This window comes from Juglans regia, chromosome 8 (assembly GCF_001411555.2).
Source record: "Juglans regia cultivar Chandler chromosome 8, Walnut 2.0, whole genome shotgun sequence".
Taxonomy (NCBI): Eukaryota; Viridiplantae; Streptophyta; class Magnoliopsida; order Fagales; family Juglandaceae; genus Juglans; species Juglans regia.
In genome coordinates, this window is record NC_049908.1 from 4,211,937 (window position 1) to 4,238,129 (window position 26,193).

General features: G+C 32.4%; 3 protein-coding genes across 3 annotated transcripts; all 3 read right to left on the reverse strand.

Annotated features, from left to right (window-relative positions):
- Positions 1–591: 591 nt before the first annotated feature.
- On the reverse strand, positions 592–1,874 carry LOC109021918 (EG45-like domain containing protein). The gene is made up of 3 exons (XM_035693628.1): positions 1,722–1,874; positions 829–1,105; positions 592–703 (listed from the first exon to the last, which is right to left on the reverse strand). Exons 1-3 carry the CDS (start codon positions 1,831–1,833, stop codon positions 697–699), a joined length of 396 nt encoding a protein of 131 aa, XP_035549521.1. The 5' UTR covers positions 1,834–1,874; the 3' UTR covers positions 592–696.
- A 9,954-nt stretch (positions 1,875–11,828) lies between these two features.
- On the reverse strand, positions 11,829–13,340 carry LOC109018768 (EG45-like domain containing protein). Its single transcript, XM_019000947.2, has 3 exons — positions 13,148–13,340; positions 12,276–12,552; positions 11,829–12,142 (listed from the first exon to the last, which is right to left on the reverse strand). The coding sequence occupies exons 1-3, from the start codon at positions 13,257–13,259 to the stop codon at positions 12,136–12,138; spliced, it is 396 nt and encodes a 131-aa protein (XP_018856492.2). The 5' UTR covers positions 13,260–13,340; the 3' UTR covers positions 11,829–12,135.
- Positions 13,341–18,971: 5,631 nt separating this feature from the next.
- LOC109018765 (RING-H2 finger protein ATL13-like) lies at positions 18,972–21,351 on the reverse strand. The gene has a single exon (XM_019000946.2). It carries the CDS (start codon positions 20,731–20,733, stop codon positions 19,249–19,251), a length of 1,485 nt encoding a protein of 494 aa, XP_018856491.2. The 5' UTR covers positions 20,734–21,351; the 3' UTR covers positions 18,972–19,248.
- Positions 21,352–26,193: the final 4,842 nt, after the last annotated feature.

Below are 26,193 nucleotides of genomic sequence, written 5' to 3' on the forward strand. Positions count from 1 at the left end.
TGATTTTTAGTATATGATATAATAAACAGTAATAGAATAAGCGAAAAAAACATACGAAAAAAAAAAACAACTTCTTTATTGATCATTTAAAACTTAAAAATCAGTATTTTTTCCACTTTTTCTTTCTTTCTCTCTCTCATTCCCTACGCACGATTGCGGTATTACGTCGCACATTGACATTCACACGGACAAAAAAAAAAAACTTTATTGTTCATTACTGTTCATCATACTGTCGATGAACAGTAATAAGATATGAAAAAAAAAATGGCTGATTTAGATTTACTGTCCACGATGAACAGTAATAAACAGTAACGTTATAGGCACTTTTAAGTAATAAGCAAATATATATCAGATTACAATTCACATCATGCATATATGTGTATACACGAGCAGTACGTACGATATGAAAGCAAAAGACTAGTAAGGCCGCCCATTTTGCATTGAAGCTTACATACATATGCATATTTCAACATCAACTTGGCATCATATTTGATACATACAAGTTTCAACGTGTAGCTTATTTCATTAATGTTACTATATATATATATATATATATATATATATATATATAACTTGTCACGTACGCTTGAAACAAAGAAGCACTCCATCACGATCGAGCTAGCTGCATGCAGCTTATTTCAATACTATCATATATAAACTCGTTATTAGGTGGCCATAATACTGATCTATATATCTTCAAACCCTGAAAATCACAAATAAAAAGAAAAACAATGACAAATTAATTATTACATGCTTTTGATATTTAATGCACGTTAACAAACAGAAGTAGTACTAAATTAATGTGCAATTTCATGGATCGAGGCTTACTGAGTATATTCAATTTTGATTTTTCCGGCATCAGGATTAGCTATTGCAGAGAAAGCTTCTTGAGAGAGATCGATGGTTCCTTGACATCCTGGAGGACAGTAATCGACGATTTTAACCACAACGCTCGTATCCTTGCAAGGTTGTGGTACACCCTGATTTGTTGCCCCGATGCATCTGACACTATAACTTCTCCCACAGGCTGCTCGATTCTCCCATATTACATCGCTTGCAGCAGCTATCATGACACCATCGTCTTGAAATCCGTAGCACGAAGAGGCTGTAGTAGTCAATGACAATAATTAATTGTTGAAACTCATGAAAGATTCTTATAATTAAATCTGATTACGTAATTTGAGTTTGATACATGTAGCAGGGCAGTACATAGCATTTAGCCGCCCCATTTGAAATTGAGCATGCTAATTTGCACGCATCACACTAGCTTGATTGATTTCATGCATATTCAAGAGTAGTTTACTAATTTGATTTAGATGAATTTGAGCACATGAAGAAAATAAAGATTTCTAACTTGATGGGATTTGAGCTAAGTTGAATTATTAAGAAATCTAGTTAATTTTTTCTTAAGTTCAATGAATCTCATGTTGTTAGAAAAAAGAAAGATAATAGTGCTTAAAAATAAAAAGAATTATAATTATAAGGCGATGTAAAGAATACGTATATACTCAACATTATTGATTTGAAAAATATTGATTGGGAAGAAAAGTTTAAAAGTAAGAACTCTTTACATCGAAAATATGTTCACTTTAAAAATTTAAAAGATATAGGTAAAGTATGATATAAAAGCTCATAAGATATATATATATATATATATATTTATACACGCATACACTTTGGTCGATGTTAATTAATAGATACATGTAAATGGATATACTCACGAACATAAGGAGGAGTGTAGAAAGTAGCGGTCCCCTCTGCAGCATTTGCCACGGACGTGAGAGTAAATATGGTCATAGACACCATGATCAAAGCACGAATACCCAATCCCATCTTTTTTTCCTATCAAAAACTACACGACGAGTCTATTACAGTTCTACTTCTCTTATGCAAAAGATGTAGAGATAATGACCCCAATTTATAGAGTAATATAAGAAGACTAACTGGTATATTTTTCTACACTAACAAATAAATAATACATGGTTATGTGAGAATACATCATGCTTATAAAATAATTACCGTGTAATGTAAAATAATAAATAGTAATCGATAAGAAGAAATTTGCTGTATATTTGTTGTCTTTCTTATCGGCTCAAAGGTACGTATAATAATTTTATATTATTTAACTTGGAACTACCTTAATTTCTTGTCGTCTCAAATGAACGTGCAAAATCGTCAGGGCGGCTATGCCTTCTAGCCTAGCCTCACAACGTCACATCATCGTCATCATCTTATAGTTATCTCTATTCAAGTTTTAAATAGGGAAAATGCTAGGATCCTGTTGGTAGCTCCGTTTCAAAATTTTTTTAGTTTTTTTTATTTATTAAGTAATTAAGAAAATGTTATTTAATAATATTATTTAAGAAAGTGTAGACCCACCATTTAAATAGATTAATGACTGTTAATTAAGAAGTGATTTTATCTCATTTTTCAATTAAAATTGAGCTTAATTTTATATACGTCTTTTATAAAAGATTTTATTAAAAAAGAATAATTTTTATATACTTTTTAAGATAAAATCTATAATTTTAAAAAAATTTATATAAAATTTATCTATTTAAAATTTATAGAAATCATTTTTCGTGCAACTATATTTATAAATTTCGAGAACAGCTAGGATTGGAAAGGGCTAGATAAGATCAGTGGTAATATTAGAGGTTGCGTTAATTTTTTTTTTTTTAATTTTTTTTTCCAATTTTGGACCACAATGGGAAGTGAGAAGAAATTGCCGTGCTCGTGAGGTGGCTCCCATTATGGCCGGTTCATGGAATATACCGAATTATATTCTTCAATTAATATTATAAGCAACAATGTTAAGGTGTCTATCAAATGTGTCCATCAAATATATATATTAGTATAGATGAGTTTTTTTATTTATTTTTTAAATATTTTTTAAACATCCTTAATAATTAAGAACAAAATAAAAAATATATAAATTTATTAATAATCACTTCCTTAATCATTAAAAAAAAAAAAAAAACATATATGAGTAGACACATTTGATGGACATATTTGATAACCATACTATTATTTTCCTTTTACATATTAATTGTCTTGACTGGAATATTGGGTAAAAAACAAACCAAAACAATTTAAAATGGAAAAATACGTACTATGTTTATGGTCCCAACTTCTTGATGTATTTTTAATTTTTTTGTGCTTATTAATAGGGTGTTTACTTTGAATGTTTTCGTTACATTTATGATACTTATTTGTTTCTTTGTTTGTTTGTTTCGTTGCATTCCAATTCTAACTTCCTAACTTTGTTGTGTTTGTCGTTATGTTTATACACTACAAGAAATCTGGTCTTTTCCAGCGCTCAAAATCGTCGCAAATACCTATCAGAATCGCTGCATTTGATCATTTTCGGCGATTTATAAATCGCTGCAGGTTCGCCGAAATCCTAAAGCCATTTTTTATCAATTTCGGCGATAGGCAAAACTCGTCACAAAAAACTACTATTTCCGGCGATTTTAGTCTGCCGCAAATGTTCAAAAAATCGACAGAAACGGCTTTCCGGTTTGCCTTTAAAATTGCTGAGAACTAATATTTCCGGCGATATGCATTGTCACAAAAACTTAATAAATCGCCGCAAATAACTTATTATTTTTCTCAGCGATTTAAAATTATCGCCGTTATGAAGTATTTTCAGCGGGTAAGTTTCGCCGCAAATGTATTTCTGCTATAAGTTTCGCCGCAAATGTATTTCGCCGTTATGAAGTATTAATGACTGTTAATCGCCGCAAATGTGGCGATTTCATGTCGCCGTAAATGTATTTCTGCTATAAAAAATTATTTGCGGCGTTCAAAACTCGCCGGAAAAGATGTTTTACAAAATAAAAAAAAAATGCACAAAACAGTATAGAGAAAATATATCACACATCCAAGTTTTGGATACACAGCGATTATTCACTATATGACCCATGTATTATTTCTTTTACCTGTTTACAATGAAACCAATGTCAAGCTAAGCCTAACATGCAGCATCAAGTAGAAAAGATCAACACATCCAACATATGATCCAACATATGATCCAACATATGTGGGGTTTGGTTTACCTATTGACCCACATCTCCGGCTATTTAACCCAAGCTAATTGCAATGGTAACTGCTTTCACTTACCCCTTTCATCTCATTGACCCCATAAACTTTGATCTGCACATAACTATAATATATTTTAGCTGTCTGATTAAGTATTATCTTTAAATGTCACAGGCAATGGTAGACCATGCGGATTAGATGATTCAATGTCAACTTGTTTGAGAGACTTTTCTAGCTCCTTTTGTTGTTGTTGTTGGTTTTTTTTTCTTGTTCAGTTTGCTGTTTGGAGGAGATTTTGTTTTTCCTAGGCGTCTAGCAGTGTTAAGAGGTTATTGGCGGTGGTTGAGCAGAGTTGATCTTGAAAAAATCAACTCTGCATATAATTTGGAATGTAGGGTTATATTGGAACTACTAACACAAATTTTGGTTGTAATGGAACTCTTTATAAAGCCTTAGAACTGTTAGATACTAATTTGATGAAGTCTTGATCCCTAAAGATCATCATGTTACACCACGCTTTCGAATTTGATATCCATGACTGACTACTCTATCGACATTGACCTAGTAGTACATAGTCATTTCCCTTTTGATAGCTCCACTCATATGTAAGTATTCAATGATTTAACAATATAAATAGTACCAAAGCATTTTAACTTAACCTATAGATCCCTTCGTGACTTGGTTCAGGCTCTAATACCAATTATGAAATATATAGTCATTAATCTAAAAACTCTAAAATGGTTGGATACTAATTTTAATCCTAATGATCATAACATTGAACTCTTCAAATAATAAAACTGCCATTTATGTTTAACCACTACCTATAGAAGTATATAGTTGCAATGACCCTCTCCTACTCTGATAAACGTATTATGGAACAACTTGGATTACCTCTTGGGAAGTCAAAAAACCAGCTATTAGACTTTTGTTCTGGAACAGGCCAATGGAGGGTATGGTTAATCTCAATGTTGATAGCTGCTGTTTGGGGAACTCAGGTAATTGTGATGGAGGAGTAGCAAGAAATGAGTATGGGAAACTACTGGTTGCTTTCTCTTCCTTGGGATAAGAAAGCTGGCTGGATATGTACATAACAAACAGAACTACATGAGTTTACAACCTGTATTCAAACACATTATGTAACTACAATGGCGAATGGAAGAACAAGCTCTGCATTGTGGAAAAAAATATGATCAATCACTAATTAAAGGAGTCGGCTAAAACTAAATACATTCAAGCAGCATATACAAACAGTAATCGCAAGTAACATCATAAAAGGTAAAAGACAAGATAAGGCACTCACCTGGTTTTTATACACAAGGTAAGCAAGTGAAAAGTAAATCAGCAAGAAGGGCAACATTAAGGGTGCCAAGATGGAACATGTGAAACCAAGGAATCCAAATAAGAGGACTCGTGGGACTTCTGTATGGTAGGGAAAAGAGAAAGTGCAATTGGACGAATCATCCTTGATTCCGAGTACGAATCTCTTGACTAGATTGCAGAAAAGAGCAAGAAATTGCATCACTTCACACGACAAACTTGCCCAACCAGATGTTAAAACATAAGTTATGAAGAAGCTAGCCTGCAACAATTTGAAAACCAAAATCACAGTAATAAGTTATTGAAAAAACTTCTACATTTCCACAAGAGAAGAATACAGGTTTTCCCCAATTTCTCTACTTGTTGTAATTTCCAATTATCATGGCAGGAATTTCATCTCTATGTTCGTCTCCACAAATAATAATTTTTTTCCCACAGGATCATGATGTCTTCTACAGGATTGCAGCTCTCTTTATTTCATGAAAATCTAATAACCAAAGAAAAGACTTAAAATAGAAAGAAACTGATCATGAGGGATTATTTGACAAATAAAATTCTCATTTGTAAAGCCTTATTCAATCACTAATTGAAAAATAATATTACTCAAAACTCGCATCACTTCACGACATAATTTGATATTCATGTTAGCAAAACAGAAAAACTGAATGAATGGTATACTCTGCATAGGGTAGCATAATCAGAGACAGGTAAATAGCAAATTAACAAGGGAATCAAAGAACATTACCTGCCTCGGCACAACTCTGGCAAGTTGTGCAAGTATGTCTTTTACACTAGAAAGAAGCTCAATTGGCTAATAACAGATCCCGTAAAAACCTTAACGAAAAAAACATTCCAGATTGTGAAGTATAGGACTTTGCAGCATGCACTCTTTTTTTTTTTTTTTAAATTAGAATGAGTTATCATGAATGGTGAGGGGTGCTTTGGCAGTAGACAAAGCCGATATCCTTTATTTACGTTGTAACTGAGTTCATATTCACTTTGTTTCTCTATGTCTATGTCATAACAAATCTTCAATCTTTACTAAGATTCCAGATCAGTTTGACTTAATTACTTCCTGCATTCCAGATCAGTTTCAAATACAAACCCTAGCTTGTCATATGCATTAATCATAATGTATTTTCTTCAATGTGTTTTGTGTCACAGCAAACAAGGCTAAGTTTAAATAAAAAGCCTTTTTGTTGTGCAACACACGACAAAAAATATGTGGTTTGGCATGAAATCTGAGGGAGAAACTCTACTAACAAAAGATGGAGCATAATGGGGGTGAGAAACATTCAAACCTCCCTTTAACATATAAAGTCCTAATTTCTGAAAGGTTTTTGCGCCAAACTAAAAAAACATAATGTCTCTTGTCTACAATTTATTTGTCGTTCTAGTTTTTTCTCTACTTATTTTCCATCTAAAAGCTCAGTTTTCCTAATAAGCTCTATGAAAGAATATTAGTAGAGATGGTCACAGCACATAATTTTGAATGTATTGCAATTTCATAGTGAAGGAAAAAAAAAATAGACCCTACAAAAAATGTCAAACCCGACACGTACAATGATAATACTTTCCAGTTGATCGGCCTTTTGCGGCCATCACATTGCCAATCATTTCTGCATAAATCTGCAGGAAAGTAAATATATCATATAATGATAAGCACAGAGTAATATTTTCAAGTCCCTGTAAATGAGATCACAGTAAATTATAGAACTCAGATATAATTATCGTTGTAGTATGAAACCATGAAAGATCAAAAGCATGAAAACCATAGCATAAAATTCTGAGTGAAAATACCTTGCAAGCAGCATCAAACCCGAAACTTGTAGGAACCTCTTTGCATTTCAGATCACCACAAATGGTCTTAGGGCATCCAAGTACCTAAGTTTTTCAGATTTTTACCCCTGATAGAACAAATATTAAACACAAAATTCTGTGATATGATCATTAACGTCTAAGTGACGGAAGCCTAATATAGAAGAGAGGATACCAAAATAATAGAGAAATGAGTAGTATTGGAAGAAATAATGTCAAAAAAAAGGATAGAAATGTAGTAAGTGAATAGCAGAACCACACCAATCCTATTGATCTAATACCCAACGCCAAGATCCTATTCAAACATATAAATCCCTATTCCATGACACTATGGAAATTTTCCAAACCCAATACGCTAAACTAAAGAAAAAACTGATGGATAAGACAATTGCAAAGTAAAATCTTCTCAAACTCAAAAAAAAATCCAAAAGCAAACAAAACCCTAGAGCATGGTGGTGATTACGCACTCTTGCAGCACAAAATAGAGAGATGAGAGAGAGAGAGAGGGTGGAGGAGAGATGACCTACCGACGAGGACGAAGAGCATGGTGGTTGTGGTGATGGAGCAGGACCGAGGAGGCGTAGAGGTCGTGGAGCAAAACAACTCCAGCCCGTCGGCGCTGTGTACCCACACAGAGACTTTACAGAGAGAAACAGAGAGAGGGAAAGATACGGACATCGTGAGTGAGAGAAAGGGAGAGACAGAGACAGAGACCGGAGAGGAAGACAGAGAGAGGAAGAGAGCCGTCGGGGGGGTTTTGCGAAACAGGGGTGAAATCAGATAGGGAGAAATAGGGCGGGAGGGAAAAATGAAGGAGGTCGCGGGCTCCAATTCGTTTTAATTTTGAACATTACCTTTTGCGGCGATTTACTATCGCTGCAAAAATACATTTCATTTTTTCTAGCGATTTTTTAAGTTAAAAAATCGCTGCAAAAGTAACTTCCACAATTCCGTCGAACAATAAACCGTCATAAAAAGTTTTATGGCGAATACTTCTGTTGTAAAAAGTAAAATTGCTGCAAACGATCAATTTACTATTTGCGGCGAATTTTTTTCGTCGCAAAAAATAAAAAAAAAATCGCTGGGAAAAACCATTTTATAAACTCAATGAAAAAAAATTGGGACGATTTAGAAATCGCTGCAATTAAGGCCTTTTTGCATCAATTTTATTTCTAACGGACAAAAAAAGGCCGCAAAAGGCCTTATTTCTTGTAGTGATATTTTCTGGATAAGAAGGGTCCTGACTAATTTGATTGTAGTACTTTCTGATATGAATTATCCTTATAATTCGTGTTGGTTAAATTGGGATCCTATCGTTACATTTATCAAATAATTATCTTTCTCTCCTCTTTAATTAGTAATGCCAGATAAAATCTTAAAATGTACAATTCTCACACATTTTTTTTAAAAAAAATCCACCATAAAAAATATAATTTTTTCATACGTTTTTAAATTTGTCTTTTTTTTTTCAAAATTCATGATCAACGAGACTTGCACACCGTACAAATAATTTATCCTATTTAATCCCTCATTTGTGTGCAAAAGTAAGTATATATATGCAAAAAGAGAAGTAATATTAATCATTCTTTTCTTATTTCTTGACCTAACAATTAACCTTAATTAATTAAGTAATAGAAACATTAAAATGTATAATTGGACCGACCAAGTAAGTCTTGAGCAATCCTATTTTTTCCATTAGGTTAGGCATGAGTTAGCTAGCTGTTGTGGAAGAAAGCCTGACCTAGAGGAAGATATATCGATGGTGCTTTTATCTTTTGACTCATGATCACTTTAGCCCAAAAGTCGCTTATCGTGAAAATATATTCTTTATCTCAATATATAGTACATATACCGACATGAATTGCATTATCCTAAAACAAAAAAAAAAAAAAATGCAAACCCTATAGTATTTATATGAGAAAATATTAGAATTATAAAAAATTTCATAAAAGTAAATACAGAAATTAATATAGTTTCATATGATATAATATATCTATTTTACAATAAAAAAAAGATTTATAATCTTATATATTATATTAAATTACGTTAATTTATGAATTTATTTTTATAAAATTTAAATAAGATTAAAATATTTCTCATGAGTCATTTATATAAGTAGTTAGTACCTTTGATTTTGACTTTTGACTTTGACGATATGGGTAGGAATGATTCGAGGTTAAAGATGGGCCAATCACAGGCCTATACTGGTTTGAGCACAACTGGGCCTCATTTTTCCTACCAAGAAAGGTGGGCCGAGATATCCAAAAATTTAAAAAAAAAATAAAAATTGAATGATTGGAAGAGACCCACCTGCCCCATTATGGTGTCTTCCACATAATAAAGGCCTACTTATCAGATCTGTTTCTCAGGTCAGTCCACAGACCTATATCTTACTTCCTTCCATATAGTTTTGAAAACCTACCAATTATGAAGTCTCACTATCAAGTCTCGAAATGAAAAATTTTTATACACCACATTATTATTTTATTATATAATATATAACATATTTATATAGATAATATGATAATTATAATATATTATATAATTAAAATTAATTATATAAATATCTATTTTAATTAACTTGACATGATATAATAGGACGTGAGTATCACATATCTATATTATAAAATTGCATAATAATTATTCTATAGATTTTACTTTTTTCCATTTGATGGTAACAATTGCGCACCTTCATCAAGTACATATGTGTATTCATTGACGGTGATTTAGCAAAAATAAGTTAAAAAATAAATGTGATATGATATAGACATCATAATTGCACAACTTGTTAACATAATATTATTATCCATAACAATTATAAGATAAATTCATTTTTCTCAATATACATTTACTGATGTCATAATTTGAAAAGAAGTGCTAAAATCACAAATAGATCTTATAAAAGTAATGATTCAAATAACTCCAAACACTTGGGGACTTAAATCTTCCCAATTATAAAGTTAAGCCAAGTCATAAAACAATAAATTCAGACATTAAATCATGTCAATTTGTAAAAAATAGTTAAAACTTCTCTCTATTTTAAATGCTTGCTCATCGTTGACCATTCTTCTCTTTAACTTCACGTATGTAACATTACTAACACCATCTTGATTCTCCAAATCGTCTATTTAAATTTCTTCAACAAAGCCATCGCCATCTTACAACTACAGTTACGCTGATTTACGCGTTTTTACTGTATTATCAAAACCAATACTAATGATGAAGATAACCTCAACAATAAAAGCTGGCCGCACACTAGCACTATCCTAAAAATAAATATAAATAGAGATTCTCTCCAATTTTCTATCCCATAAATACCATATATAATTAAACAGAGATAGACACAAGATGTAAATTTCACGATACGAATTCAGAAGATATTTCTCCATTTTTTCTCTTCAGAAGATACTGTCTTCCTCATCGGCTCAAGGATACGTACAATAATTTTATATTCTTTCACTTGGAACTACGTACCTTAATTTCTTGTGGTCTCAAGTGAACGTGCAAAATTGTCATGAGGGCGGCATATCGCTTCTGGCCTCACATCACACATCAGCATCATCGTCGGAATTTTCCACCTTGTCCACTGTAAGTCTGTCCCTAATATAGATAGCTTTGAGACGCATTAGTACCATCCCCTAGAGGCGAAAATTAATGGACGCAACTTCAACATCTAGCCACCTCGATAAATAAAACATTTAGTACATGATGCCAATGCCCAAATATTTTCTTCTGTCGTTTATTTTTTAAAGCATAAATTGTGAAAGAAATTAAACCTTTTATTTAGTACTGGAAAATCCTTTAATTGCAGCGAACCTTATTAATTAATTAGCTCGCGAATTAATTAATAAAGGATGATCACTTATATGTAATATTATTAAAGTTGTAGAGTAGTCTATCCTTTCTCAGAGGCATTAGTGGAAGACTTGGACCAATTGATATTTACAGGTCAATAAAAGCTTAATTGTCCACTTCCATCGTTATGACAATTGAAAGTTTTGGGAGCATGTACGGATAATATTATCAATACCAAATTTCAACATCTAGCCACCTCGATAAATGTAATATTTTAAAGGAGAATATTTTTTCATAAAGTATGATGTTATTTTTTATAGAGTGAAATTTTTTTTTTTTATAAGATGTAAAATGTGAAGTGGTAAATAATAAGCAACGCGTGTATATAATTTAGACAAATATTTGAAGGCTTGATAATCTTTTTAGGGGAGAGTTTTTGCTTGCCAAACAAAACAAAAATGAATCCCTTGTTACTGATTCAAATCGAGTAATTTTCTTTACTAGCCATTTAAAATCTCGTACGTTTGATTGGGCTGGCTCGAAGTACTACTTACCTTATATTTGTCTTGAACCTTCTTTATATTAATTAGTTATTATTATTATTATTATTTTTTATCGTTCGAGGGATACTACGACGTTAGATTATTAAATTAATTAAGTTTACAAATAGATGTAAGGATATTATATTAAATTATGTCAATTTATAAATTCTAGTTTTATATATATATATATATATTTTGCCTAATATTTCTATAATTATTTTTATTAGCAACCAGGCCATGCAGATAAATTTCATACCATAATTTATCGATTACAAATCACATCATGTATATGTGTATACCCGAGCACGTACGATATGAAAGCAAAAGACTAGTAAGGCCTGCCCATTTTGCATTGAAGCTTACATACATATGCATATTTCAACGTCAACTTGGCATCATATTTGATACTTACAAGTTTCAACGTGTTGCTTATTTCATTAATGTTACCCCATATATATATATATATATATATATATATATATATATATATATATATAACTTGTCACGTACGCTTGAAATAAAGAAGTACTACATCACGATCGAGCTTGCTGCATACAGCTTATTTCAATACTATCATATATAAACTCGTTATTCGGAGGCCATAATACTGACCTATATATCTTCAAACCCTGAAAATCACAAAAAAATAAAAAAATAAAAAAATAATGACGAATTAATTATTACATGCTTTTGATATTTAATGCACGTTAACAAACAAAAGTAGTACTAAATTAATGTGCAATTTCATGGCTCGAGACTTACTGAGTATATTCAATTCTGATTTTTCCGGCATCAGGATTAGCTATTGCAGAGAAAGCTTCTTGAGAGAGATCGATGGTTCCCTGACATCCTGGTGGACAGTAATCGACGATTTTAACCACAACACTCGTACCCTTGCAAGGTTGTGGTACACCTTGATTTGTTGCTCCGATACATCTGACTCTATAATTTCTCCCACAGGCTGCTCGATTCCCCCATATTGCATCGCTTGCAGCAGCTATCATGACACCATTGTTTTGAAATCCGTAGCACGAAGAGGCTGTAGTAGTCAACGATAATAATTAATTGTTGAAACTCCTGAAACATTCTTATAATTAAATTTGATCACGTAATTAGAGTTTGATGCATGCAATAGGGCAGTACATAGCATTTGCCTGCCCCATTTGAAATTGAGCATGCTAATTTGCATGCATCACACTGGCTAGATTGATTTCATGCGTATTCAAGAGTAGTTTACTAATTTTATTTAGATGAATTTGAGCACATGCAGAAAATAAAGATTTCTAACTTGATGGGATTTGAGTTATGTTGAATTATTAAGAAATCTAATTAAATTTTTTTTAATTTCAGTGAATCTCACATTTTTAGAAATAAGAAACATAATAGTGCTTAAAAATAAAAAAGAATTATATTTACAAGGCGATGTAAAGAATACGTATATTCTTAACATTATTGACATAACAAATATTGATTGAGAAGAAAAATTTAAAAATAAGAACTCTTTACATGGAAAATATGTCTACTTTAGAAATCTGAAAGATATAGATAAAATATAATATGAAAGCTCATAATATATATATATACACAGGCATGTCGATGTTAATTAATAGATACATATAAATAGATATACTCACGAACATATGGAGGAGTGTAGTAAGTAGCAGTCCCCTCTGCAGCATTTGCCACTGACGTGAGAGTATATATGGTCATGGATACCATGATCAAAGCACGAATACCCAACCCCATCTTTTTTTCCCTATCAAAAATTATACGATGAGTCTATTACACTTCTACTTCTTTGATGCAAAAGAAGTAGAAATAAGGCCTCCAATTTATAGAGCAATATAAGAAGATAATTTGGTATATTTTTCTACGCTAATAAATAAATAATATGTGGTTTCCCTGTCTTCCTTACCGCCTCAAAGGTACATAAATACTTTTATGTTCTTTCACTTGAAACTACCTTAATTTCTCGTGGTCTCTAGTCAAATGAACGTGCAAAATTGTCAAGGCGGCGAACGTCATGTCTTCTAGCCTAACAACATCACATCATCATCATCGAAATTTTCCTCCCTTGTCCACTGTACTTAATTATATAAATTTAAAATAAATAAATTTTGTATAGATTTTTTTTTAAAAGATTTTCTTTAAAAAAACAATTTTTTTCATATTTTTTTAAGACAGAATCTATATTTTTATAAAAATTTACATGAAAATTATCTATTTAAAATTTATACAAATTATTTTTCATCCAGCTATATCTATGGATTTGGAGAACAACTATGATCGGAAAGGGCTAGATAAGATCAGTGGTAATAATAGAGGTTGCGTTGATTTTTTTATTTTTATTTTTCAAATTTTGGACCACAATGGGAAGTGAGAACAAACTGACGCGCTCTTATGGCCAGTTCATGGAATATACCGAATTATATTCTTCAATTAATATTATAAACGACAAAGCTAAGTTACCGATAAATGTGTCCACAAAATATTCACGTTAATATAAATGAGATCTCTAATTTTTATTTTTATTTTTATTTTTTAAACATTCTTAATCATTAAGAATAAAATAATATATATATATAAATTCACTAATAATTACTACCTTAACTATTAAATATATATATATATATAAGTGAGTACATTTGATAGATATATTTGACAATCATACTATCATTTTCCTATTCCAGATTAATTACTAATTAGTCCTGACCGGAATGTGTAAAAATCAAATCAGAAAAAAATAAAATGGAAAAATACGTAATATTCTTATGGTCCCAACTTCGTGATGTATTTCCAATTTTGTCGTGCTTAATAATAGGGTGTTAACTTTGAATGTTTTTGTTACGTTTATGATACTTATTTGTCTGTTTGTTTCGTTGCATTCCGATTCTAACTTCCTAATTTTGTTATGTTTGTCGTTATGTTTAATTATTTTCTGGGTGAGTAGGGTCCAGATGACTTTGATTGTAGTACTTTCTCATATGAATTATCCTTATAATTAGTTTTGGTTAAATTGGGATCCTATCGATACATTTATCAAATTGTTATCTTTCTCTTCTTTAACTAGTAATGCTAGACAAAGTTTTAGGATACACAACTCTCGCACATTTTTTTTTTAAAAAAGATCCACCATAAAAAAATAAAAAAATAAATAAAAAAATTCATGTGTTTTTAAATTTGTCTATTTTTCTCAAAATTCATGATCAACAAGACTTATACACCTTATAATTGTATAAATAATTTCTCTAATTTAATCCCTCATTTTTGTGCAAAAGAAAGTATATATATGCAAAAAGAGAAGTAATATTTATCATTCTTTTCTTATTTCTTGACCTAACAATTAACCTTAATTAATTAAGTAATAGAAACATTAAAATGTAGAATTGGACCGACCAAGTAAGTCTTGAGCAATCCTATTTTTTCCATTAATTTAGGCATGAGTTAGCTAGCTGTTGTGGAAGAAAAGCCTGATCTAGAGAAAGATATATCGATTGTCCTTTTGTCTTTTGACTATTGATCACTTTAGCCCAAAAGTCGCTTAAGGTGAAAATATATTCTTTATCTCAATATATAGTACATACCGACATGAATTGCATTATATCTCTAAAGAGAACAAAAAATGCAAACCCTATAGTATTTATATGAGAAAGTACTACAATTATAAAAAGATCTCATAAAAGTAAATATATAAATTAATGTAGTTTTATATGATATGTTAAATCTATTTACAATAAAATAAATTTTACAATTTAATATATCATATTAAACTATGTCAATTTATAAATTTATTTTTATAAAAAAAATTTGTGACTAAAATATTTCTGATTGAGTCATTTATATAAGTAGTTAGTCCCTTCGCCTTTGCCTTCGGCTTTGGCTTTGACTTTGACTATACGGGTAGGAATGATTCGAGGTTGAAGCTGCCAATCACAGGCCTATCCGGGTTTGAGCACAACTGGGCCTCATTTTTCCTAACAAGAAAGGTGGGCCGAGATTTGGATCTCACCCAAAAATTAAAATGAAATAATTACAAAAAAAAAAAAAAAAAAAAATACAAAAGAAAGAATGATACGAACATGGTTGGAAAGAGACCAACCAGCCCCATTATGGTGTCTTCCACGTAATAAAAGGCCTACTTATCAAATCCGTTTCTCAGGTCAGTCCACAGACCTATATCTTACTACTTCCATATAGTTTTGAAAACCTACTTGAAATCATTTAAGTATTTATGTGATGCAGTAAAAATATCTATCAATTCATTCAATAAATTGGTTAGTATTCAAGCATGTAATTAATTTAATAATTAAATAATAATATAAAATAAATAAATTACATAACACTAGGATTGGTATCGAATGCAAACCTTTTAAAGAACTCTTTAAAGGTAAAACCCTATGGGACAACCAAATCTAAAAAATTCAATCTTATTATTTGAAAATCAATTACAAGTATTCATCAATTACAAAATCTTTACAACTTGACTCTCTTACTTACCCAGACAAACGACCAATTTGTCTTCTACCGCAATAGCAGCTAGAACCTCTGGAGATTTTCAAATATTATCTTTCCTCATAGAACTCTAGGGGATGAAGTCCAATAACATGATCCTCCATGCTCGAAGCACGATCACACTCAAAGAGAGATCACAAATATGAAAATTCACTAAGGAATTTTCTCACCAAACAATGCACTAGAAAGTGCTATAGAAAATATGTAGATCTGAATCTCTATAGATCCTAACCAATATGATCCCCTAAATAAACAATCTGAAAATCAATTCTAGTTGTTGTAGGATTCTGCTGACGGAACAAATCTGATAAGAGTTTCAGGTGCAACAGGAGTCTACTGACGAAAGAACTCTGCTGACAGACTGCTAACAGCCAGCACTAAAGCTTCATCAGATAATGGCTTTAGATAACTTCTTGATAGTTTGAAATTTTTTTTGCTTAATATCTTCTTTTTGAATATTTTATCCAGATCACTTAATTTCTCCTATCTTTTTTAACATTGAATCTTGATCAAAAGTCTTTTGAGTTTTTATCTATTCAACCACTTATCTTCGAATTCAAATACTCATAGATAAAGATAAAGACAAATCTTTATCTATTAATCTATTTATCTTTGAATTTAAATATTCATAGATAAAGATAAAGACAAATTACATTCATCCAATAATTCAAATAAGTCATAGCCATCTAATCCTAGCCAACAAACTTTTACATCAACACTACCAACTATCAAGCGTTCTCGAAATGAAAAATTCTATACACCATATTATCATTTTATTTTTATCTTATTATATAAGATGTGCCATATTTATCACTATTGAATAATTTTTTATTGGATGATTATTTATCATCTAATAATGATAAATATGTTACATCTTATACAGTCAGATGAAAATAAGATGAGAGTATAGAGTATAGCTTTTTTTATATAGATAACGTGATAATTATAATATATTATATAATTAAAATTAATTATATAAATATCGTTTTTAATTAACTTGGCATCATATAATAGGACGTGAGTATCACGTATCTATATTATAAAATTGCATAATAATTACTCTATAGATTTTACTTTTTTCCAGTTTATGGTAGCAATTGCGCACCCTCATCAAGTACCTATGTGTATTCATTGACGGTGATTTAGCAAAAATATGTTAAAAGATAAATGCGAAATGATATAGACATAATAATTACACAACTTGTTAACATAATATTATTATCCATAACAATTATAAGATAAATTCATTTTTTTCTATATACATTTACTGATGTCATATTTTGAAGAGAAGTGCTATAATCACAAATAAATTTTATAAAAATAAACCTCAAATTGATATGATTTTATATAATATGTTAAATCTATTTTACAATAAAAATAGTTTTACAATTTAAAGTACTACATCAAATTACATTAATTTATAAAAAATAATTAAAACATCTCTCTATTTTGAATGGTTGCTCATCGTTGACTATTGTTCTCCTTAACTCTACGTATGTAACATTACTAACACCATCTTGATTCCCTAAATTGTCTATTTACATTTCTCCAACAAAGCCATCACCAACTTACAACTACCTCTACGCCGGTTTACGCGTTTTTGCCTCATTATTAAAACCAAAACTAATAATGCAGATAACCTCAAAAACACTTGGGAACTTAAATCTTTTCGGGGACAAAGTTAAGTCAAGTCATACGACAACAAATTCAGACATCAAATCACGTCAGTTTGTAAAAAATAGTTAAAACATCTCTCTATTTCGAATGGTTGCTTATCATCGACCATTGTTCTCCTTAACTTTACGTATGTAACGTTACTAACACCATCTTGATTCTCCAAATTGTCTATTTAAGTTTCTCCAACAAAGCCATCACCAACTCACAACTACTATTACGTCGGTCTACGCATTTCTGCCGCATCATCAAAGCTAAAACTAATGAGGTAGATAACCTCAAACGCTTGGAGAGTTAAATGTTTACGGGGATAAAGTTAAGCCAAGTCATACATCAACAAACCCATGAATTGGCAAAGAAATGCAAGAAAGTGAAAATTGAAAAGGGCTTTGTGGGTATTCGAAGCCGGCAACATACTTGGCATGTATGAGTAATAAAAGTAATGGTACTATGCTGCCTTATTTTGCCCCTCGTTTATGTATTTAATTTTGTTTTTATTTATTAATTAAAAAAGTGACTATTAGTTTATTAGTATATTTTTTATATATAAAAAAATAAAAAATAAAATTTATATTAGTGGGCACGCTTAAGAATCAATACTGATTGTGACATTAGCACTACCCTAAGAATAAATATGGATAGAGATTCTCTCCAATTTTCTGTCCCACAAGTACCATCTATAATTAAATAGAGATAGACACAACATGTAAACTCAAGACAGGAATCCAGAACATATTTCTCCATTTTTTTTCTTCAGACCAAGGCACATGAGAACGGGTTAGGTGCCATGAATTGAACCAGTCAGCAGCTTCCAACTGTTTCTGTGACATTATTAACATTAGCCATTAATGCATATATGTTGTAGTCCCTCCACCCTCCATACGCTCCAATCTTTACAGATTAAATGCACCAGCCTGCAACCAAAACGACCTTCCTCGGCAATTCCTGCTAATGAAAGAGTGACTCGTGTTCACTTCGAATTTGAATTTCACCCGCTTGCATTTATTATGCAACTCAACAACCATGTATATACTAATATAGGACCCAACTACTTTCAAGTTTCCGTCACAAGTATTATATGTAAATTGTTGCGTTAAATTTCTGAGATTTTTTTCTGCTTGGGATGAAAGAATGAAGGTGGTATAAAGCTCACAACTTTATAAATTATAGAAAATACTTACAAAAAGTTGGTGTGTTCAACAGAGGAACTCAAAGAACAGATACAATACAACAATGGTGGAGACAAATAATTCTAAAATAGAACTGAACGAATACTTAAAAAAAAATTATTATTTGCACACTTTTCGTGGCAGACTTATTGAAAACGCTAGCATTTTTTGTTTCTGAGTTTGGCAGATACTAAAAAAAAAAAAATTATCAGTGAAATGCAGAGAGTCTTGTGTCCAGTTCAGTACTTCAGATCTCTTTACACGCTTGGAATCTCTTCTCTCTATTCTCAACTGCAGATGTTCTAATTATACCTTCCATGATTAGGCAATCAAATTTAAATTAATCTAAGAAAGAAGATCGAAGAAGAAATAGAACGAAACTAGACATTTGATGCCGAGGACGAGTGAACGACCTTGTTCTGTTTTCCCGTGAGCCAGAGCAATGTCCGCCTTGCAAAAGATGGTACCTTTGCTTGAGAATCCAAATTGTTACAGCTCTGCCTTTCCTCGTCACTACACAATTCATTCCCTCCATTCTCGCGCCTCCCAATGTTAATCTCAGAAATACTCCTCCTTGCACCCCCATCTCCATTTTTGGCCTTCAAATCTTCTTCGGCTACAACACTTCGGTGCACCGGAAACCGGAACGAGACCGCCCGCCTCGATGCATCAGCTGATGCACTCGGCTTCTCCTTCTTCCCTCGGAGCCAAATCTTTGAAACAGAGAAGCTCTCTCTTTTGCTCCTTCCAATAGCACTTCCATTGCCGTTGGCATTGATGTTAAGATTAGGATCCCGGTATGCTTCAAAATTTCCAATTGCTTCAAACCCGTTGAATTTGAATTCTCTTCTGGATTCACAGTCACATTCAGACATTGCTAGCCTGTGGCCGGGCGTTAATGGCAAAGAAAGCTTCTTGCTTGATTGCTTCTTCACTGGGGTTTTAATGGGTACTTGCAACGTAGAATTCTCATCCATTACATACTCAAACGAACCCATTGAGAAACATCTTCTTGCATCCACGTTGTTGTTGCTACTACCTTCACCTCCATCCACATTCCTGAACTTTCCAAGCTTAACAGGCACTACTTTTTCCTTTGAATTCACCGTCACGGTTGGTCTGGGATCATCTTTTGCACCCAAATCACCAGATTTATGCGATAAATCGATGCGTGCGGACCCAAATTCAGTGACACAATGCGAACCCAGACGGGGATCGGTTCTTCCAACTGAACTGGTTTGGCCAGGAGCAGCCTCTGGGATAATCTCTCTTGAGCTCTCACTTCCAGATTCAAGAACAAGTACAATGGGTGAGCAGTTGCGATTTGGAGAGAAATCAGGGAGCAAGCTAGCTCTACAAAGTGGGCAAGTGGAGTGAGACAAGAGCCATGTGTCAATGCATTCCATGTGAAAGGCGTGGCTGCATTTTGGCAACAGCCTGAGCTTGTCTTCGGGCTCAAATTCACAGAGGCAGACAGCGCAGTCAAAGGGGTTCTTCAACCCTATAATGGCTTTGTAATGGAAGATAGGGAGGGTGTCTATGAAGGACTGGTCAACCCCAGCATCATGGAGGTGGAAGAGTTGCTGCAATTGCCCTTGAAAAGCCGTCACACCCTCCAAATCATCTGGGTCTCTATTTTGGGGTCTCCTGAGGAATCTAACAAGAAGGTGAAGCAAACCAGAAACAAAGAAGATGATGGCAAGAATTATAATGATGAGCAGTATGCCTGGACTGACCTTGTCGTTCAATCTGAAGATATCAGATTGAAGAGTGGGTGGTGGGGGTGGGGGTGGCTGAGAAAGGAAATATGATTGTGTGGGAGGAGCAAAGTTTCGTTCTTTGATTTCGAGGAACAGCCGTTCCATATTTTCTAAAGAAAGAACACGAAAAACTCACCCAAAAATACCAATTTCAGAACGATTCATCAAGTATGAAGAGTTTCATGCAGTACCACCAACAAACAAATCCAAGACCAAATGGAGAAACCCTGAAAGAGCAATACTTCAACGGATTAGTTCACCTCAATCCTTTTTTTTCTCTTGCTGGAGAGAGAGAGTGAGAGAAAGAGGCCGGGAGAGATAATTCATTGAATTCAATGCGAGTTTTAGAGGGTAGAAATAAATGGTGCCAGAAGGTGAGATTTCGAAAGGAGTAACCACAAATCTATCCACGGAGCCAACAAAAATAATAATATTAATAACGAGAATACGACTTATTAGCTACAAATTATAGACCGTGAATCAAATTGATCGGATAAACAATAAAAAGAAACGAACAAAATGGGATGACTTTACTGCTTTGTTTTCATGAAATGGGCTATTCTGTTTGACTTCAAAGAAACCCTTTCATCAACCTCGATGCCCATTTAATACCTCAAGAACAAAGAAGCAGTCTTCGGAACATATTTTATTTTTTTATTACACGTTTCGAAATGTGAACTCAAATGAGTTTGCTGTTTTCCCTCTTTTTAAACATTTCTTCTCACCCTGATCATACTTCTCGGTTCTTCTATTCCACTTCTAAATTCTAATCTGTGAAGTCGGTACCGAGGAATAAGGATCATCAATCCCTCTTCTGGGCAGGACAAAAAATGGGTGGAAGTCACCAATTAAGTTTAGAGAGAGAGAGAGAGAGAGAGAGGGAGTATTTGGAAAGAGTAGAAACGGATGCTTCGAATATATATGATTTTGTTTGCAATTGAAAAGTGAGGCAGTTCTCTGGAGTTTGTAGTTTGTACCCCATATCCTGGGAAGTGGTCAGTGGAACACTTTCCTCACCTCTCTCTCATGGATTTTTATATAAGAAATTTTGGATGCTGCTTAAAGAGGAGTCACAGGTTAGTGCTAGAAGAAGAGGTCTCCACCTTCTGTCGCCCTGTGATAACATTCTACTTTGGCTTTTATTAACTTTAATATTAGAGTATACAAATTGAGCATTGATGATTAAAAAAGCTGCTAATGTAATACGTAGAATTACTCCCTGCCTCATTTCCCAAAAAAATACTCCCAAAATTCTTTTTGGAAACAAATGAAAGGCCTACATAACTTAATTTCTTTGTTTTTGTGAAGATATAAAATAAATAATAAAATCTACATCTTTCCATCAACTTAAACTTTTGGGACAAGTGATGATTTCACATGGTATCAAATTAGAAGTTCTGAATTCAAATCCTGACTCTACATTCTATTACATTTAATTAAATATTCTACATATTGTATTACTCATTGAGAATGAGTCTGGTCTATACATGAGAGGAGTGTTAAAATATAAAATAAAAATAAAATCTACATCCTCCCATCAACTTAAACTTTTTAGACAAGTGATAATTTTACAATTTTTTAAAATTTGAGACGTACAGAGTCTACAAACATAAATTCAACCCTATTAGTGGACAAACAAACGCAAGGTAAGGTGTTAGGATCTACTACAGAGCTTAGAATCTGGAAGACAATTACTGGACAAAAATCTTTTAGCTGCTCTCAAAATGCTTCTTGCAGGTTTGGGATATGGGATGAAATATAAAATTCTCATATAATCTCATTATATCTCATCACATCTTATTCTCAAATATAATTCAAATACAAAATTTTCAATTAATCATTACAATTTTTTTAAATTTTTAAATAAAAAATAAAAAACAATTCCAACTTTTTCAAATTTCAAATTATATTATAAAACTATATTTTTATAATATTTTAATTTTATACTTTTTTTTTTCAATTTTTTCTCATTCATTTTTCAGAATCAAAAAAAATATTCAGCTCAAATTATCTTACTATTATTTATAAAATTCTCTATCTTATTTCACTTCTAAAACGAGCCCTTAAGAGACCAAGCTTGAAAAAAGATTAATATCCAAACTATCTAACCATTGGACAGATTACTTTTCCTTATCTACAACTATGCCAATTAACTATATATTGGAGGGATAGTTTTAGAAACTGCAGTGTCAACGAAGCAGCTCCTTGAGGGAGATGTGAACGGAACGGAGGAAACGTGTGTTTCCCTGAATTAAGAACAGATTCGTGGAAGTCCTTTCCTATATCCCTAACTCAAAGAAAGGACAACCTCGACTTTAGCCATCGATTTTATAGATTCTGTCGGATTAGCAAAGTCAACCTTCCTGCATCGAAGAACGATTTAAAATAAAGAAAGAAAACAAAAAAAAATGAGGGACCATGCAATTTAGGATTCAATACGCCTATGCCTGGTCGATGTATCTCCGAAACAGCTATGTATTATTATATATAGACAGCCACGGGATTCCCATCCTCTTTCACGTACATGCGGTGAATAGAAGGATGCTTCTCCAAGCGGGTGTTATCTTTTTGTTTTGTTTTCAGTACACCAGATCGAGCCCAGAGTACTTTGTGAATAAAGAATCCCCACGACGATGTTGTCTGTGTCTATCATTACCCTTTTGCAAAAATCTATGCAAGATCTGTCAAATGTCAAATAGAAATGCTATATATATAATGTATATATACATATATAAATATATTTATAAAAGATTAATACTATATACAATCGTGAAATATGTAAACATAGTATAGTTATTTTAAAAAAAAATAAGATTTATTATTAAAAAATTAATTTCCTTTTATATGGGTCCTATATTTATTTATTTTTTTCAAAACGACTACACGACGCTTATACATTCATGACTGCAAGTATCATTTCTCTTTATAAAATGATGTAAATTTACAAAATCTGTCAAATTTATTTTATAATAAAAATAATTTTACAGTATAATCTATTAAATCAAACTATATCATTTGATAAATTTATTTTTATATAATTCTTTTATCACAAAAATATTTCCCAAATTTAAATCATAAAATCACGGCATAGAAACCAGTAGTCTTAACTATCACAAGAAGTTGATGATAGTCATGTTGCTGCTAGGCTCCCGCTCGGCTGTTGTGTGGAGTACTTGTCATGAGGACAGCATGTTGGCACATTGCTGAAAGATTACCTTTCCTCCCTGAAACTTACAAATTTTTACCCCCAAATTCAGAATTCAAACCCAAATAACAAATTACATCCATCGATATATTCGACCATTAACACTAAATATCTAACAGAAGCAATATCTCTTGTACGTGATGCACTTTGCGGACATAAATCGTTGATATCATTGTTATCATTCACAAACACTTTGCGGATAAAGTATACAACGTGGGCTATGTCTTCGATGGTTAAGTTAGAGAGGGAATTATGTTTTTCAGTGATCAATTTAGAATCCATTTTAAAATATACCCGAGGTTGAGATATTTTACTATAGTATCGATCTTTCATAGGCACGATTCTTGATACTTAGTTTGGAATGTTACCTAGTTAATTGAGCTCAATTTTGTTATCGATAGTGTTTTTTCGGCACGGATATCTCGCTCGGACTCATTTTGTAGATCTTAATCTTACAAAAATATGATTGTTTAAGATTAGTCATGGTAAACATGACATCTTAGTAGATCTTATCTCCGAACTCGTATATACGTTTTATGTAACTTTATCCTTTGTTCGCTTGAGATCACATGATCAATCGATTCAATCCCCCGGCCGGCCCGTGACTTCACCATCCTTTGCTAGCTAGCCAGCTTTCTTCACCAATGACATATCTATTCGCACCCAACCTACATCGTACGTTGACCATGCCAGGTCAAGGAGCTAGCTAGGCAGAAATTTGAAATTTGTTTGACATGGAGTGGAGGAGAAGGAGATCGGATAATTACCTGTTGACCATGGCAGGCCAGAACATGACTTGATTGATGACATGGATTGGTACCGTCCTTGTAAAAAAAAACCTTTAATTTTTGAGATTTTCTTTTGGAATTTTGCGTGTGTAATGTCCTCCCATGTCCTTGTAAGTTGTATGTTTAAATTTGAAATATTGCACGTAAAAGCGAGCGATATTTGTGATAAAAGAAAAACAATACATTTTTTTGTAACATGCACGACTACCTTAACCATCTGATTTGGTTTTTTTTTTTTTTATATTGAACTCATGTTAAGAAAAGAAGACAATTGGAGCTGCAACTCCCAATCATTTTCTATGTCCGAAAAGGTGGGTTTTGAAACATTTTGAAGGGAGATGAAGGTTCCTACTTTTGTCGGTGCCTAGAAAACTTTTACATGCATGAGAAGATCACAACAACCCAAAAATTAGGTAAATTGTGATATAAAATTGAATTTTCTTAAACCTAACTAATCCCATTCACTAGCAACTCTTTCGTCACGTCCAATTTCATCACAATTTCAAAGTCAGACGTTCATGTCTTACCAAACCAAAAAAATTAAATCGCCAGACCTTTGAAAAACAAGCATCGATCATTAGGTCCCATATATATATATATATATAAAAAGGAAATATATATATTTATATATATGTATATCAATCATGAGTCATGACCATGGGCATCCATGCAGAAGCATGAAACAGATAAAATATATATGGAATGAAACGCACGACGCCCATGTGCATGTAATGAGGTAGATTTAAGTCCCAGTCATACCCATTAATTGCCTATGTACGTCTTTGGTTTGTAAACGAGGTTGACGTGTGACAAATGCACCCATGGAATTTTTTTTTTTTTTAAAAAGAAAAGGACAATATTCATTTTTATTGATTAGTCATGGGAACAAGGGCTTACAAAAATTCTAAAATCGGAGTCCTATAAAATATTATAATTCTTAATAAAATTAGTTACAATTGAGAATGAAAGAAAAGAAAATTAATGACGTAACGTGGAAGTTCCTGTACAATCCAAAAAATAGATATCAATCACATGTTTAGATAATTTATAAAAGGCGGAAAAACTTATTGTATTGTCTATTGCACCGAAGGAAGCAAGACTATCAACTAAGACATTATCTTCACTATATACATGGAATAAATCAAATTGGAAATCACTTTTAAAATGAAGAATGTCATTCCAAATATTAAAATAGGGCCAAGAGGGCAACACATTATTCTTGAACTAATTAACAATAAGAAGAGAGTCTGACTCCACGATAAGATCAGTAATACTCAGTTGATAACATAAGGCAAGACCCAATTTTAGAGTAGAAATTTCAGTATAAGTATTAGTACCAATCCCTAGAAAGGAGAAAAAACCAACAACAAACGAACCATAATGGGAATGCAGAACTTCCCCACAGCCTATAGGATCAAGGTTGCCTTTGAAGGCGTCATCTATGTTTAACTTAAACATAACAATGGAAGGATGAATCCATTTGACTAAGATAGATCTTTTGGATCTAATCGTGAGGATAGGGGAATAGAGAGTGTCCAAGGTGATAACAGTACTAGAGCTTGACACAATACC